General features: G+C 46.0%; 1 protein-coding gene across 1 annotated transcript; it reads right to left on the bottom strand.

The window, feature by feature from the left end:
* Positions 1-132: 132 nt before the first annotated feature.
* Positions 133-16,116, bottom strand: rftn2 (raftlin family member 2). The gene is made up of 9 exons (XM_060039828.1): positions 15,493-16,116; positions 7,851-8,031; positions 6,318-6,426; positions 5,879-6,053; positions 4,768-4,986; positions 3,643-3,749; positions 2,922-3,025; positions 2,575-2,656; positions 133-1,956 (listed from the first exon to the last, which is right to left on the bottom strand). Exons 1-9 carry the CDS (start codon positions 15,629-15,631, stop codon positions 1,753-1,755), a joined length of 1,320 nt encoding a protein of 439 aa, XP_059895811.1. The 5' UTR covers positions 15,632-16,116; the 3' UTR covers positions 133-1,752.
* Between the last annotated feature and the right edge of the window lie 523 nt (positions 16,117-16,639).

Here is a 16,639-nt window from a genome sequence, read left to right as displayed (position 1 = left end):
CTGTTAAATTTGAATCAATGAACTCCAGGCCATCCATGGAAATATTTTGGAAGAATAATTTCAGATGTATACATTATAAAGACACACATTCTCATCTATAAAATGTACTTTGGGGAAAGAACTGCTAAAACATGGGGTAAAGCATTTTTTTAATACAGTAAAATTAGGCAAAATAAAGACTTGCAACTTCCCAAAAAGAAAGATGGGGAATAATAATACTGCAATCAGGTAATTCCTGAAAAGGACGGATACTGAATAAAGAAATACGGCAAAAGACAACCCAGTAACAAAATACTTGCGTCATATTCGTTCTTACAATATGTCGGCCTTCAACATACACACAGCAGTATGCAGCCCTATCGTAGGAGTCTGATTTGCTTTCTTTGCATTAAAGGGTGGGCAGTTCAATCAACACTCTTTGAAATACCAGATTCAGTAATGAAGCTGTGGACCAATGAGGAGTGTGTTTCCAGCGACATGGCAATGTGAAACATTGAGCAGCGATCTACAGAAGTGTCCAAGGAAAGCGATAAGCACGTTGGAGATATAATCCTAGATTTTTGTGTACATCAGTGAACCAGTGTCAAAACATATCAATGAAGGTCTGACTCCCATCGGCCACCAACGAAATATCCCAACACCGGTTGCCCAGCAGAGATTTTCAGTGTATGTTCGAACGAATACGACTCATCATTAATTCAGGAATACACCTAATCCAGTCAACTACTGCTCCCTTCAAAATATCTTTGTAACAACTCATACAAAGATGGATAAATGTTATTTGCTTTGAACACCCTTGACCCAGTTATACTTGATCAGGGCTACCCTGAATAAGTACGACGATTCTGCACCATCTTAGGTTGGAACAGACATTACAGAAATGTAAGATCAGAAAATAAATAGTTAGGTCTGAATGTTTTCAGACTTCAATGATCGGTTAGCAGATGTAGAAGCCCCATAGAAAAAAAACAACATATAAACCGTGTTAAAATAAACAGCAAAGAAAACAGTGAAGATATGTGGTAAAGAACTGCTCTGGTAACTGCAGTTAAAGGTAATGCTGTGGCGACTCTCCCGGTGACCACCGCCATGCCATGAAAGGGTTTTTCCCCAAAGACCGGCCTATGAGATGTGTCTATCTTTGTGTGAACATCCCAAAATAAACAAACATCTACACGCGTTTACCTTAAAGTGAATGAGAACGGCTGAGAAGGTTGAAAAGGGTCTTGCATCTTAACGTCGTTAGCCATCTGCTAACCATCATCCCGAACGATGGTTTGAACATAATGTTTAAACATAGGTCTATATGTAAGTAATACAATGTACACAATTATGGCTTCAGTAAACACACACACACACACACACACACACACACACACACACTCACACACACACACACACACACACACACACACACACAAAGTGCCAAGTTCACGTCCCTCTATGTTACAGTTTCTGTTAAAGGGAAGGAGGTTAAAACTGTGGAGGGGAACAAATATATTTTCCTAACAGGCCTATCATCGATCATTGTGCTGATAAAGTCTTTCTGATGAGTATTCAATCGAGGTGTAGAGCTACTGGGAGGAACAACATGATCCGTTCTCACAACCAATCCATTTCCGCCCTTGAACGATCCCTCCAGCTCCTCCTATAATCCAGTACATAGTCCTAGGTTTTCAGTCGGGGACAGAGAGGTCCGTAGGCGGAGGAGGGCTCCGTCCGTCCGTCCGGGAAGTGTTTTTTCAGCTGCTTTTACATGCAGGTGACCTCCGCCTTGCCCTCCTCCTGCTCGAAGCCCCCTTCCTCCAGGTGGGACAGGGTACTGGAGTACCCGCCGCCAAACACCGGGAAGCCCCCGATGCCCCCCGCGGTGGGAGACGGCTCCATGGGGGGGAGGGGGCTCTCCGCTCCCAGGCTGATGGAGGGGCTGGAGACTGAGACCCGTGCCGGCAAGGCCTGGGGACGGAGAGGAACCCAGGTAGGAAAAGTGAGTGGAGAGTGGTTTAAGAAGGTCAGATGTATGTGTTAGGAAGGGATTTCCACAGACATTAATATCATAAACCGGGTGTGGTATGAATTCCACCTCTAGCACTTTGATCATCGCAGGCGATTGACCATCCATATTATACAGCAGCGAGCATTCATATCTGAAAGGATTGCTCTGTGCGACGATATTCTCAGCAAGGTAATCTAGCATTAAGCAAACAATCTTAAAGAGACTATAGGCCATCCAGTCCAATATTAAAAGACAACAAATTATAATTTAGAGAAGATCTGCAAAGCATACACATCTGAGCGGTTCCCACTGCTTCCCGGTGACCAAATTGGATTATGCAAATGTTCAGCCTTCAGCCCTCTACCTCCCTATATCGTATTTCTATTTATTCACCCATATATTATGACTCAATTAATGTCCAAGATTATATCCCCTGCCACATTGCTATTCAAACATTGTCCCACAGAGGGCAGTATCGTAACTTTTGCTTTGCACTGGGACTTGCGCCTCTCACCAGCAGGTGCCATAACAATGACCCATTGAGCTCATGTCGAGGACAGAATGCCATCCCTGCTTACCTGGCTCTTCTTCTGCCCGGCTGGCTGGCCTCTGACTGGCCTCTGGAGGAACACCACCTGCTTGGTAGCCAGGTTCCCATCGCTGGAAGAGGAGACGGAGCAAAGGCCAGTTTGCATACATATATATATATTTTTTTTGATTATTTGACTTTTCTCTACTAAGGAAGAGGTCAGGCAACTCGTTTGCAAGAGGCCTGATAGCAGGTCAAATGATCAAATGACACACAAAGAATACAAGGAAAAGGCATATGAAAAACATATGACCAACAACCAGAGGTTATTTATCCAGATATTTAGAGAGAGAGCAAGAGAAAGAGAGCTGGTGTGCATGCGAGACAACTGTTTACCTGTCATGTCGGATAATCGGTGTGGGAAGCACACACGTGAGCAGCCATCCGAACTCGGCCAGCGTGTGAAGGAGGGGCCCGTAGTCCGTTTTCACATGGGACCCCTGAGCACACAAACACACACACACACACGCGCGCACACACACTTTAGGCCAAGTACAAGTTTTCCTCATACTGCAGCAGGTTTCACTACAACTCCCCCACACCTACATGCATTCTCTCTATTCTCAACACCGCTTCCCGAGAGCCAATGTCTGTTGAAATGGGACCTCGTTATCATTGTTGTTCCGACTACAAGAGCTTTGTTGTTATTTGTTTACATAATGAAGACTGTTCTTTGCACTGTATTAGCAAATAACATAATAAATGAAGGAAACAAGAAGAAGAGATTAACATTTGACAAAAAGAAATGTGAGAACACAATCCGTTTTCCATCTGGGTTCATTAAGAGCTGAAGACATTGTAGAATAACACATTGTTCACCATAGTTTTGTTTAATATTCTGCTATTGCAACTTTGCCAAACAAGCCCCATTCATCCCAATTGAATAACTGTGATGAACACAGTTCTACCAGATACTACACTCAACAGGCCGGTTGTGCGTTCCATTCATAACACAAACCCGTCATTTCATTAACGGTCCACCTCGGATCAGCAGCATGAAGCACTACCACCGTCATATAACACATGCAGACAGCCAATCCCGTGCTCCCATACTGACCTCTATGACGGTCCACTGCTCCACCACGATGGTGTCATTGGCGGGGGGGCAGGTGCTTCTTTCCTCATAGACAAACAACCCCTCCATAGACCTGGGGACGGGCTCGCCTGACACACACACACACACACACACACACACACACACACACACACACACACACACACACACACACACACACACACACACACACACACACACACACACACACACACACACACACACACACACACACTTAGGCATCGTAGGATCATCCATGCACAAGAACGAGAACTATGCGGGACTTGCGCTTAAAGTGTGCCACTGGGATGGCCATGAACTAGATCTGAGAACTAGGCCAAGTCATTTGTGTGCACGTGCGTCTGTGTGTACACGTGTGTGTGTGTGTGTGTGTGTGTGTGTGTGTGTGTGTGTGTGTGTGTGTGTGTGTGTGTGTGTGTGTGTGTGTGTGTGTGTGTGTGTGTGTGTGTGTGTGTGTGTGTGTGTGTGTGTGTGTGTGTGTGTGCAAGTCTGTCTTTCGGTGCATTTGTGTGAGTGTATAGTTCCAATTTGCGACAGACTTTGGTTTGTATGTATGTGTAGAAACCGATATGTATGGGTTCTGCCTTCAGAGTAGAGACTAGCAGAGTTGCGTAACAACAAGACTTGTACAACATCCATACAAATCTTTTGGATGATTTAGGATGCTCTAGTAGCCGATGGATGTCTGCCAGTCAGCAGTGGAAGAGGAAATGAGGTCGCAGAGGTTCAAATGAGAGTTCTATAAATAGATAGTCAAAAGGGCCCCGTAGCCAAAACAGGAAGTGGATAAGCAATTTCTATGAATGCATTTGTGGATGTGTACATGTGGGTGCCATGACCGACTGAACTGGGTCAGAATGGACTACAAAACAGTTTTGGGACAAAATTTGGCGAGAGCCCCCTACTGGTGTCGACAACCTATGAGCTGTTTTTTCTGCTGTATTGATAAAGTTTTTTATTGTATTAATTTCCACAGAGTGACCGAGTCTCATAGAGCAAACAAGGGACTGACTCAGTCCCTTTAAGCAAACCAACAACATTAAACATGTGCTGGAAAAAGTGAACATCTTAAATCCTGAATGAGGTACACGGTTTCTAGGGTAGTACCTTTGGGCTTGTCCCAGTAGACGAATGAGTCAACCAATGACCAGCCTTTGCGGTAGTAGGCGGCAGTTAGCTCCAGCCAATCGGCCTCCAGAGCGCTGACCACTTGACCCTTCCTGGAGACCCGCATGGACAGTGCCCCCTGGTGGTACTGACACGCCAGCGAGTCCAGAGGTGCGCAGCCCGCCGCCCAAGAGTGGAAAAACACCAACAGTCTCAGGTCTGGGGAGGGAGAGAGGGGATGGAGAAATAATTATTTGTTTTCACATCAACACATGAACCGCACAGTTGAGTGACGAAGCCCAACCCAGCACTACCCTGGCTGTAGCAAGCAGCTCGGATTAGTAAACAGCTCGGACATTTTCCACTTTGGTTGACGCTGACCTCCCTGATCCAATTAGATTACAGCTTTGTTTGACGCTCTTAAACCAACAGAATTCAATTTGTAAACCTATAGACAGGTTTTAAAGATAAAAGCAATGAACTCTCGTGCCAACTCATTATGTGTTGATTGACTATAAAAGCAGCTGCCTCCTCAAGAGTACAGTACAGTGTATTCAACTAAAGCATCAGGTTAAAAAGGTTCAACACAAGGTTTAAAAAGATGCTTTAAACGTAGAAGGTTTGGTTCATAACAAAGCTGAGGAGATGGTGAGGAGGAGGGGAGGAGAGGAGAGGAGGAGAAGAGGGGAGGAGAGGAGGAGAGGAGAGGAGGAGAAGAGGGGAGGAGAGGAGAGGAGAGGAGGAGAAGGAAGAGTGGATTGGAGAGGAGAGGAGGAGTGGAGGGGAGAGGAGAGGAGAGGAGAGGAGGAGTGGAGAGGAGAGGAGAGGAGGAGAGGAGGAGAGGAGAGGGGAGGAGGAGAGGGGAGGAGGGGAGGAGTGGAGGGAGAGGAGAGGAGAGGAGGAGAGGAGTGGAGGGGAGGAGAGGAGGAGAGGAGAGGAGGGGAGAGTAGGAGGGGAGAGTAGGAGAGGAGAGGCGGAGTGGAGGAGAGGGGAGGGGAGGAGGGAGAGGAGGAGTGGAGGGGAGGAGGGAGAGGAGAGGAGGAGAGGAGGGAGAGGAGAGGAGGGAGAGGGGAGGAGAGGAGAGGAGGGAGAGGAGGACTGGACCCCTCACCGGGGCTGTAGCTGTTCTCCTCCACCTCCCGGTCGCCGGGTGGGGTACTGGGCGGGGTGTGCGGCGGTGAGCGACAGCCGTGCTTGGGACTGCCCAGCCTGCCGATGCCCCCGCCGCTCATCTGCTGGAGCACCGAGCACACGAACCGAACGCCCCCCCGGGAACTGCTGTTCACCTGCCGCCGGGCACACACGCACCACGCGTTCACAATCATTATCCTCCTTAAATGGCAATGGTTGAATCATTTTCTCTGTCTAGAAAAGGTTAAGTTCATATGAAGCAGAGCTGACATTTGATTTCACTTGGTTTAAATAACTGTAGTTCTGCGTTCATTTCAAAACTGTGTGTGTGTGTGTGTGTGTGTGTGTGTGTGTGTGTGTGTGTGTGTGTGTGTGTGTGTGTGTGTGTGTGTGTGTGTGTGTGTGTGTGTGGTACTGACTCTGTCGATGAGGGCTCGGACGGTGTCGCCGGTCAGAGAATCTCCCGGTAGCGGCCATTCCTCCACCCTCAGCATGGGCACACTGTGACACAAAGACATCGGCTGCAAACTGATGCGCGCGCACACACACACACACACACACACACACACACACACACACACACACACACACACACACACACACACACACACACACACACACACACACACACACACACACACACACACACACACACACACACACACACACTTCAATTAGCAAAACTGATGAGCAATGACAAATGTCATTTACATAGTTAATCACTTGGATTGATAATTAAAAGGGACTGATTTAATTTGTTGAATTGCGTGATTCTAAAAAGCCTCCCCAGCTGTGGCTGGTTCATAGTTCAGTTGTAATCGTTGCGTTGCAGACAGTGAAGACATCAATCATTTACATGCCCAGCGTGAGGCGTCTGCCAGCTTCCTCCCCAGCATTTAAGCTGGAGAACAGTTGACACTTGAAAACCATTCAACCCTGTGCCTAAATTGTTTATTAGGTCTCAACCGTTTTTTACCTCCTGCCTTAATGCTTGGTGGTTCAAGGCGTGGTGTGTTTTGCAGCGTTTGTGTAAGAAAGTGTAATAAGAATTGTATTCATAAAAAATGCATCCGAATACCTAAGAGGGGTTTAAATGTCCACTCATATGGAGCTCCACTTTTCTTTTCTTTTTTTTTGTGTTACAGACAGACGTCCAAATCTTGGCTCTCATGAATATGACATTCATCTTCATTGGACGCCGACAGGCCTCTGACTGTTGTCAGGGTACATTTCTAGCCAATGGCAATCCTTGGTTATGGCCTGCTGGCACAGCAACCAGGCCGAGCCAAAACACTGTGAGAGGGGTTCCCCTAACGCCACTATGAGAGGGGTTCCCCTAACGCCACTATGAGAGGGGTTCCCCCAACGCCACTATGAGAGGGGTTCCCCCAACGCCACTATGAGAGGGGTTCCCCCAACGCCACTATGAGAAGGGTTCCCCTAACGCCACTATGAGAGGGGTTCCCCCAACGCCACTATGAGAGGGGTTCCCCTAACGCCACTATGAGAGGGGTTCCCCTAACGCCACTATGAGAGGGGTTCCCCTAACGCCACTATGACCACCCACTGGTTGTCCACATTAAATATAAAGCAGTCTTCATCCATCTTTCATGTACTTACCAGAAAGATGGAGTGTATGTCTAGGTGAGCAGTAGAGTGTGTGTGTGTGTGTGTGTGTGTGTGTGTGTGTGTGTGTGTGTGTGTGTGTGTGTGTGTGTGTGTGTGTGTGTGTGTGTGTGTGTGTGTGTGTGTGTGTGTGTGTGTGTGTGTGTGTGTGTGTGTGTGTATCTGCATGCATGTCTGCATGGGTTGTCTGTGCATTCATTTAACCACACATCCATGCCTGCACGGTGCAAGTCCATCCTCATGCAGGCAATAAATTCACGTTTGGTAGCGACCGGCTGTCGCTGGGGCGCCATAGGGGTCTGTAGGGAGGCCATAGTCGCACCAACCTGGGTTTGGGCCGTGCCAGGATGGCGCGGTACAGCAGGCTGAAGGGCAGGGAGCGGCTGCGACCCACGGAGAGGATGATGGGGTGCAGGGTGGTCAGGACGTAGCCCTGGGTGTAGTAGGGCTGCAGGGCCTGGGGCAGCTCGCACAGAGAGGACACATACTGCACTGTGGGGCGGCTGCCTGGGTACAGGGAGGCAGGGGGGGGGTTAGTGAGGATATACAGTGACTGGAGATCAGTGGGGCGGCTGCCTGGGTACAGGGAGGCAGGGGGGGGGTTAGTGAGGATATACAGTGACTGGAGATCAGTGGGGCGGCTGCCTGGGTACAGGGAGGCAGGGGGGGGGTTAGTGAGGATATACAGTGACTGGAGATCAGTGTGGGGCAATTAAGTCTGAACAAAAATAAATTGATTCTTATTAATCATCAACTATATGGAAAGAATGAACAACAGGGTGTTATCGCCACGTCATCTGAATTGATTATTCCTTTGCGGTGCTTTGAGCATGTTGTTTTTATGTTGTCAAGGAAACATCCGTTGTGTAGTTTTGTTTGACTGTTGCTTTAAATGTTGGCATTGGTTTGGAGCTGTTGAAAGGCAGAGGTTTGCCGTTATTAAAAAATAATGCACAGCATTGGAACGTCATTGACCAATCAGAATCAAGTATTCAAACATGCTGTGGTATATTGGTTGAAAGCCTAATCTATAGTATACATACAGATATCATCTGCTGCATATCAAATAATTGGCATAGCTTGTTTAAGGCCAAATGGGGATGTTGGAATGGGTGAACTTAATCAGTAATGAGACAGATGAGTGTTTTATCTAATGACACACACACACACACACACACACACACACACACACACACACACACACACACACACACACACACACACACACACACACACACACACACACACACACACACACACACACACACACACACACACACGTTTTGTTAGTGAGGAATGCCGATTATGGATGCATTCCATTCATTCAGCCTCAGACTGAACAAGAGCTGCACATCTACACGATGACATCATGAGACCACATCCTAGAGGCCCTCCTCTAATACCCCTTAACTTCCATTAATCAGGGACTAGGCAGATAAACTAGCTCCACAATCACTTACAATTTTGCATATAAATACAGAGTAATGGAGTCATTTGGTAAGGCAATCAACTTATGTTCTTGCATATAAATTTGTTATGTAGTTAGTATTTAAATGCTTTAGAACTTAGTATTGAAAAAGTATTTCATGTGTACCAATTGTCATATTTTGTCCCTATTAACAAAGCAGCGTAGTGCGACAAACACACTGTAATGATTTAAAAGGACAAACAACGCAGGTATTGGTCCTCTACTGATGCATTACTGTCCTTCATCCTTCCATCTCTCTACCACTACATGATATCTAAAGGGGAAGGAAAACCAAAGAAGTTTTCTCTCAGTTGAAACCCATTCTATTTCAGGCTCACAAAGTGTTGGTGAACAGTCTTTTATGTTGGGCAAAATATATAAATTGTTGAACTGGGGGACATTCTCTTTTTCGGTAACTCCAAGCTGGGAGTTCTCCTGCTAAATCAGGCTGGGGTTACCTTTACCCTTTAACATGCCTAGTAGTAAAGCGCTACTTTCAAGTTTCAACTGAGCTAGAATTACACTAATTAACACGTCATTATTAGCACCTATGTGGACTGTGCAGAGAGGTTGACACGGCACAGCAGTCACAGGTGCAGCTCGTAACATTATTTATGTCCTTGACTCATGTGCCGAAAAAGTCACCAAACGAGTAGACTTGCTTGTTCTCTTTCGGTCCTTAATGAGGCAGTAAGGTTACCGTTAGGAGCTGCAGCTGGATTTACTCAGCCGAGCCTCACTGTATTATTACTTCCTGTTTTCGTACTTATCCTTCCCTTCCTCCATGTGTTCATGTCTAGATAAATAGTGAAAAAATAAATAAGAATAATTCTTGTGTGTTACTTTTCAACTCTTACATTGCCTTGAATATACAATTACACTCAACTCCGTGTAGCCACAAGTTAGTCTGAGACATATTGGAAGTAAATTCCAAGGACAAACAACACGTTTAATTGAGGTGACTGTATTTGTGCACAAACGTCTCAGGCATCATTCGGTGGATAACTTGGTTCCCTGCAGTATTCCCACCACACTACCTGAGTCGCCCCACCCCTGCATGTTCGAACCCAGTTATATCTTTAGCAGCGAGTCAGGCGTTATCATCAGCCATCAGCACCTCCTGCACACGCGTGACTGCGTCGTCAAAGTCAACACTAAACGATGTGACTTCGCAATCTCAATGGGTTAGTGATGCCGCCATCCACCGCACAGACACAATCACAGTGGGATTCCCATGACACAACCATTAAGCCATGAAAGCATGCGAGGCAAGAAAACCCTGTACCACATGTTATATAAAGATTGTATATAAAAACTCACAGTATTTTTAGGCCCGTTTGCCCAGCCTCCTGAGTGATGTGGTTTGGCTGTGATGTTCGGCGCCCAGATGAAGGCGTGGTTGTGAAACGAGCCCAGATACGCATCTATATGTTCTCCTTGTGAGTGGTAACAAAGATTTATAAATGTATATGTTCATTTTTGCGTCGGTCGGATACTGTTGAGATTGTGGGTCAACAGGATATTGTGACACAAACGCAAGCAGGCGTTTTCATGCATCTTAATAAATATTCAGGCGCGATCCAAGAAGCCCAGTAGAGTAAGAGCCCTGTTTGTGGTGTTTGCTGCTCATTCTCAAGGCCCTGGCCAGGAATCTCTGTGAGCAACACCGCGTTTCCTGTGACCACAAAGAGCGGCTATTCACAGAGGAGCTGGATCACTGCCACATTTCTGCTTGTGAGAAACAAGGGTGACGGGTGGGGTGGTGGGGGGGAGGGGGGACTTTCGATGGGGTGCGGTAAGGACTAAGGACATAAAACATACTTAGCACATTCCCAGCCTAAAAAAAGGAAACGCACTTGAAAACAAAACATTTGGAAAAAATAGATGAGAAAAGGCGTGTGAGTGAGGGAGGAGAGGGATGGATGGGATGGGGGGGTCTCTATGCCACCCCACATTTTCCTCAACACAGCTGAGACGGTACACAGATGAGAGCAGTACCATCTCACTGGCTCAAATGGAGGACTGTAGTCAGATCACAAAAAGAAGAAAATCCATAGAGCAGAGAACAAAACAGAGCTACTGAAAAAGTAGAACTAAACACACAAACAAGATATTACTTACCCGTCGCTGAGGTTCAGCTCAAAGCTTGCTAATGCATTCACTAAAGTAAATTTTATATAACCAGCACTCGATTTTATGATTTTTATGATCCAATTGGCCGCCTGTCAATCCAGTGTGCGCTTGGTTATTTAATTTTCTTTGACATCTTTGGATGTTTAGAACGTCAATGTAATAAAGAAGTTGTAATGCAAGGAGTCCATCAGAGCTGCACAGCTGTGTGTGTGTGTGTGTGTGTGTGTGTGTGTGTGTGTGTGTGTGTGTGTGTGTGTGTGTGTGTGTGTGTGTGTGTGTGTGTGTGGCCCCCAAGAGAACCATATCGTCGCGGCTATTTAGACCCATACTGCACACCTCTGATGGAGGCCTTTGTGAAGGGGTATTCCCCCCTGCTATGGACCACACTGAGGCCTCTGTGTGACGGCTATATGTGGTTGAAAGACTGGGGACCGTGGGGGGAGGAAGAGAGAATAAGGGAGACTGAGGTGGTGTGGTGGAGGTTCACAGTCAGTGGTGGTGATGGAGGAGAGGGAGAGGGGTGGGGGGGTGGAGGAGGAGAGGGGTGAGGGGTGGGGGGGTGGAGGAGGAGAGGGAGAGGGGTGGGGGGGTGGAGGAGGAGAGGGGTGAGGGTTGAGTACGGGGTTCATGGCAGTGCCAGTGAAAGACTGCACTAAAGGGAAAGTCTTTCATTTTCTCAAAGAAAATACTAAGAGGATGGAGAGACAAACTAAGCTACGACAAATAAGAATCCAGAGAGAGACAGAGAGACAGAGAGACGGAGGGAGAAGGAATGGAGAATAGTGGTGCTTTACAAAATAGACTATGAGCCAGAAAGCCCATGTGTGAAAGAGAGTGCTTGTGGAAGTGTGAAAAAAGAGAAGGCTGCTTGGCAACGGGGGAATGAGTGACAGTGACACCACTAGTGAAGAAATGAATGAGGCAGGATCTGAAAGGGAGCAAGAGACCAGAAAAGTCCAGGGAAGATAATGGAAATACAGCAGACAGAGGCCTTTAACACAGAGATGAGAGATGAGGTGATATGGTCTGGCGTGAGAGAGTGAGACACTGTGTGGGATATTTCTTTACCACTGTGTGGTAACATCATACCAAGGTGCCCTACAAATATAATCCTTCAAAATGAATATATTTGTTTTTAAATCACATAAAATCCAATAGATTTTCAGATTAGACAGAGACTATGGCAGATGGCAATGTGTGTGATTGAAATTAATACAGATTATGGGGGAATAGAGAAATATACCGCACCAAGCCAGAGGGGCTTAGATGATAAGGCGTCAGTGGTAGACACATTGTTTTTGTCTTCAAATGTTGGCCTGAATTTGATCTGAAATTTGTCCATTCCCGATCCTCACTCCCCAACGGATAATGAGCACACATCACTTCTTATAAAGCCCTCTCACCCCACACGTACAGTCCCGGACTCTTGTTTCATTCACCCAGTGCTTTGCCCCCGTTTCAATGCTTCATTTACCCTCCATCTCCTCAGCGAGTTCAGTGAGTCGAGCCATGCCACTTGTACACTGAGGGGCTGAGTTACAGGCTCGCTTCCAACCGCCACCCTGTCTGGTGGGTTGAGGCCGTTGGTCTAGGTTCATGCCCATTAGTCCAATACACAAATTATATCCAAACCAATGGATACCTCACAAGTTTGCCCCGTTGTGGCTGATTAACTTAAAAGATATCTCTTGAGGAGATCCAACTTTTACTTGTTTACAGAGTTTGGTAACGGCTTAAGAATCAATCAATATCACTGAAAGCAAGAAGCCTGCTCACAGGAAGCTAGCGTTCTCACTCAAAGACACCGTGTGTTATGGGCCATGGGCCTTGGACCCGGCTTGCAGTAATGACTTCAGGTGGAAGTCTCAGCCATTAGGTCTTTGATGTGCCGCCTGCCCCCTGCTCCCAGCCCTCCATGCTCTGCTACGAGGGCCTGGACCAGCCACGGGCCAGTGAAGGAGGCCCCACTGAACCAGGTACTACACGCTACAAGGCACAGCAGGCCGAGTTGGGCATTGTGTGTGTGTGTGTGGGGGGGGGGGGTGGATTCAGTCCGTGTGTGTGAGTGAGAGCTTGCCCTCCATCATTTCAATGGTAGGGAAGTGTGTGTTTGACAAGTTTATTTTCGACGGGGGTTGTCTAGACTTCCATAACTGCGGTCCCCTCGGTCTCAATAGTGGGGATGTGAAGGCCCACGGAGCCACCAGTGGTGTTTTACTGCTGTGCAGCTGCATGATTGCCCACAGTGCTAGTTAATGATCCTGAATAGCCCGAGGAGAACCAAGGCAGCCATCGGGTCTTAAAGTCCCTTTGTGTTGGTAATTGTGTTGAAGCATTGAACAATAGGACACTGTTTGCCGACTGGTTAAAATAGGCCACTTTCATTTCTCCATCTCAGTCTTGTTTCCAAATTTAGACCATTTCTACAAGTCTCAGGGCAGCCGAGTCCATCACTTTCGTTTCCAAGGTTATAGAACTTGCATTCTACCATGTTGTAAACCGGTCATATTTAATACTCCCTTGAGTGTTATCCCTATCTGGCAGAGTGGTAAAGGTCTCAGAGAAGTTCCATCCCACTGGAATGCCGTGAAGAAGTTTATATAAACAGATGTCCTCTTGACATTCCTGTGTGTTTGGTGAGTTTTAATAGGTATATAATAAACAGTCTCTCATCGTGTGACAGTGGCAACCAAACGGGGAGTCTTAAAGGGCTGATGCTGACAGACTGTGTGAAGTAGAAGTGTGAAAATGAAGTGTGTTGGTGAGCAAACTAAGAGACAAGCTAAGAGTTTCACATTTAGTTAATCAGCAGTCGCTTTTATGTATTCTGCATTACCACTACTAAACCTGTAGAAATTTGTATATTTGTATAAATTGTGTATCTTCTTAAATCTTGCTTGCATGCTTAAAATGGGTAAGTGGCATTGGATCCAAGCCTCAATGTAGAAATGACTACATTTGCGTGTACACGCAATCTGAATAAAAATAAATAAATAAAGCCAAATGCCCCCCAAAAAATTGAAAATTCTAAATAGAACCCAACTAAACAGCACTGCCAGGCCTAGTGGGGTGCCGCTCCACTTTCAGGGGGGTAACCTTGCATAATAGCATCACAACACACTTGTTTGGTTGTGTCGCAGCATCTGCCACCCAGGTGCCCCTCAGGAATGCATGAGACTGACCCATGTTTGTTAAATAACGGTCCAGCACCAACCGGGCTTGCAGCTTGATGTTACTTCCGGCTGTACACCAAGTCGTCCAGAAGTTGAACCAAGTTCTGGGGATTCAGAGCAGCCTAAGGCACAATCTCACACATCGTTTTGCAATACGAACATATCGGTTGAAATCAGTCAGTGAGATCTCACAAATGTTTTCCGAGCCGTGACACATCAACGTGTGCAACTAAAGAACGTAACAGTAAATCTGAGCACCCAACACGAAATAGAAGTAAAGGTTTCTGTGGACAAGTTGAGACACAGGACCGGACCAACACCAGACCACAGTTCTTATAAGGGAGAGGCTGGCATGGCTGTGGTTATGTTTGGCTGCAGACTCTATGATGATTCATCCTCAAACTTCCAGTCTGACACAGGTGCAAATCTTAAAAATGATGCAGTCTGCTTCTGGAACTTCCTTAAACCACAGTACAGAGATGAGGGGAAGGGACCAGAATGACACACAATCAGGCCCCCAGACTGATGTAGGATGTTGAAAGCCCTTACACAAATAAGTAAACTTTTAATATAAAATATACAACGGCCTGTTTGAATTGTTTGTGATTCTCACTTGTTAGCTCTAGACAAATATTAATATTTAACCTCATGAATGAGCAGAGGCCTGCTGTTTACATGGGGGGAGCTCCCCATTCAATAAGCTAACGGCCGGCTGCTTCCAAATAGGTCAGTGAAAACCAGCAACAGATGAGCGGATTAGCCACAACAACATCTTGAGGATATCATGCATTTGCTGATTTAATTCAATTTTCAACAGCATGTGTGGTAGAGCATAGGGTAGCAGAGATTTCGACGTGCACATTCCCCATGGGATGTAGTGTAGCATGTCCCCGTGTGCATGTGAGTTCGTGCGTGTGCGACCACAGAAGATGGGCTGGTCGCGTAGGGAGGATAAAAACCCTAGTCTGACCTATTTTCAGATCGGCTGAATGAACTGCACGGTTGCTAGGATATATAGTATGTACCTGCAGTAAGTCACATTTGGGAAAAGTGATTTAAGAACAAAACAATGTATTTTCATACCCTGAAGAATATAGATTTAAAAGGGCAGAGTTAGTTTACCGTGTTCACGTCTCAGAAGTCCAACTAGACAATGCAAAATATAACATTTTAATAAATATGATCATGGTTTACCTTCCAGACTGAAGTCGAGGAGCACATACTCGAACACGGTGTCTGTTTTGGTCTCGACTTGCGGTCTCTTCAAAGTGGAGTAGATCTTTCCGGGGCTGCTGTCCTCCGGGTCCTCTAGTTTTCTTAACCCGCAGCCCATAGCTTCCGTGGCGGGATGTCCAGCACACACACAACTGCACAGTAGGAGCACAACAGGAGTCCGTTCTGGCACAGAGCTCTGCCAAAGCGATCAAGTTAACGGGACCGCTCCATTCTCTGTAAATCCTTTCCAGTGGCTGCCGACAATCACCACTGATGCCAAACAAAAAACGCTTTTACTTATGAGTCAAATGTAGCTCCATGGCAGACGTGAAATTATGTTTCCGTCCAGTCTTTGCGCGGCTGAAACATGAACCAAATTCCTTTGAAAAAACTTTTGGGTAGAAGTTAGATAGTTGGGTCCACAGCGCGTTTTGGGAAGGCTCCTGAATACAACCCCCGATTAATTTACCGTAATGAACGAAACGGCGTTTCTGGTGCACAGTAGCCTAAGAGCTAAATCCGGTCCAGATTTGAGCGATTTTGAATACAGAAAGAAGCAGTGCTGAAAGCGTGGCTGTGTTCATGAGGGAGGGAAGTGGGAGGAACCCCGGGGATGGGAGTGATTTGGGGAGCAAATCGCAAAAAGCCTGTTATCACATTAAGCGGTTAGTAGGCTCGTATTTAGAAGAATTTGAAATCTTTATTATGCATTAACTTAATTTGTATAAATTTATTATTTCATCTTTGGCTCACTGATTTTTTTTTTCAAAATAAACAAAGCAATTTTAAAATCAACAAGCCATTATAAAACAAAACACGACCGCTTATACTATGGCATAACATTAACCATGCCTTTTTTTCTATGTGTTTATTATAGCTTAATATTCATTGATACATCTTTTGTGAAGTGATTATTTTAATGGCAAGTTCATCAACATTCATTCAATCGAACAAACAATCAATCAATCAATCAAACAAGCAATCAATCAATCACTCGATCAACAAATCGATTAATCAATCCATTGGTCCTAGGTCTAATGTAGGTCTACTGATTTTTTTCATTCAGAAACCCCCTCAGAGATGTTTGTTTAAAGATAAAATATGTAACAAATTGTCTGTAATAAAT

Source organism: Gadus macrocephalus, chromosome 20, assembly GCF_031168955.1.
Source record: "Gadus macrocephalus chromosome 20, ASM3116895v1".
Taxonomy (NCBI): Eukaryota; Metazoa; Chordata; class Actinopteri; order Gadiformes; family Gadidae; genus Gadus; species Gadus macrocephalus.
The sequence above is the reverse complement of the archived record's forward strand: the minus strand, read 5'-3'. Positions and strand labels throughout refer to the sequence as shown.

Excerpts from the sequence above, each read along its gene's own strand:
- rftn2 (XM_060039828.1), bottom strand. The coding sequence starts at position 15,631 with ATGGGCTGCGGGTTAAGAAAACTAGAGGACCCGGAGGACAGCAGCCCC. Across the intron at positions 8,032-15,492 it reads CCTCGACTTCAGTCTGGAAG|GCAGCCGCCCCACAGTGCAG; the intron begins GTAAACCATGAT and ends CCCTGTACCCAG. Across the intron at positions 2,657-2,921 it reads CCGATTATCCGACATGACAG|CGATGGGAACCTGGCTACCA; the intron begins GTAAACAGTTGT and ends CTCCTCTTCCAG.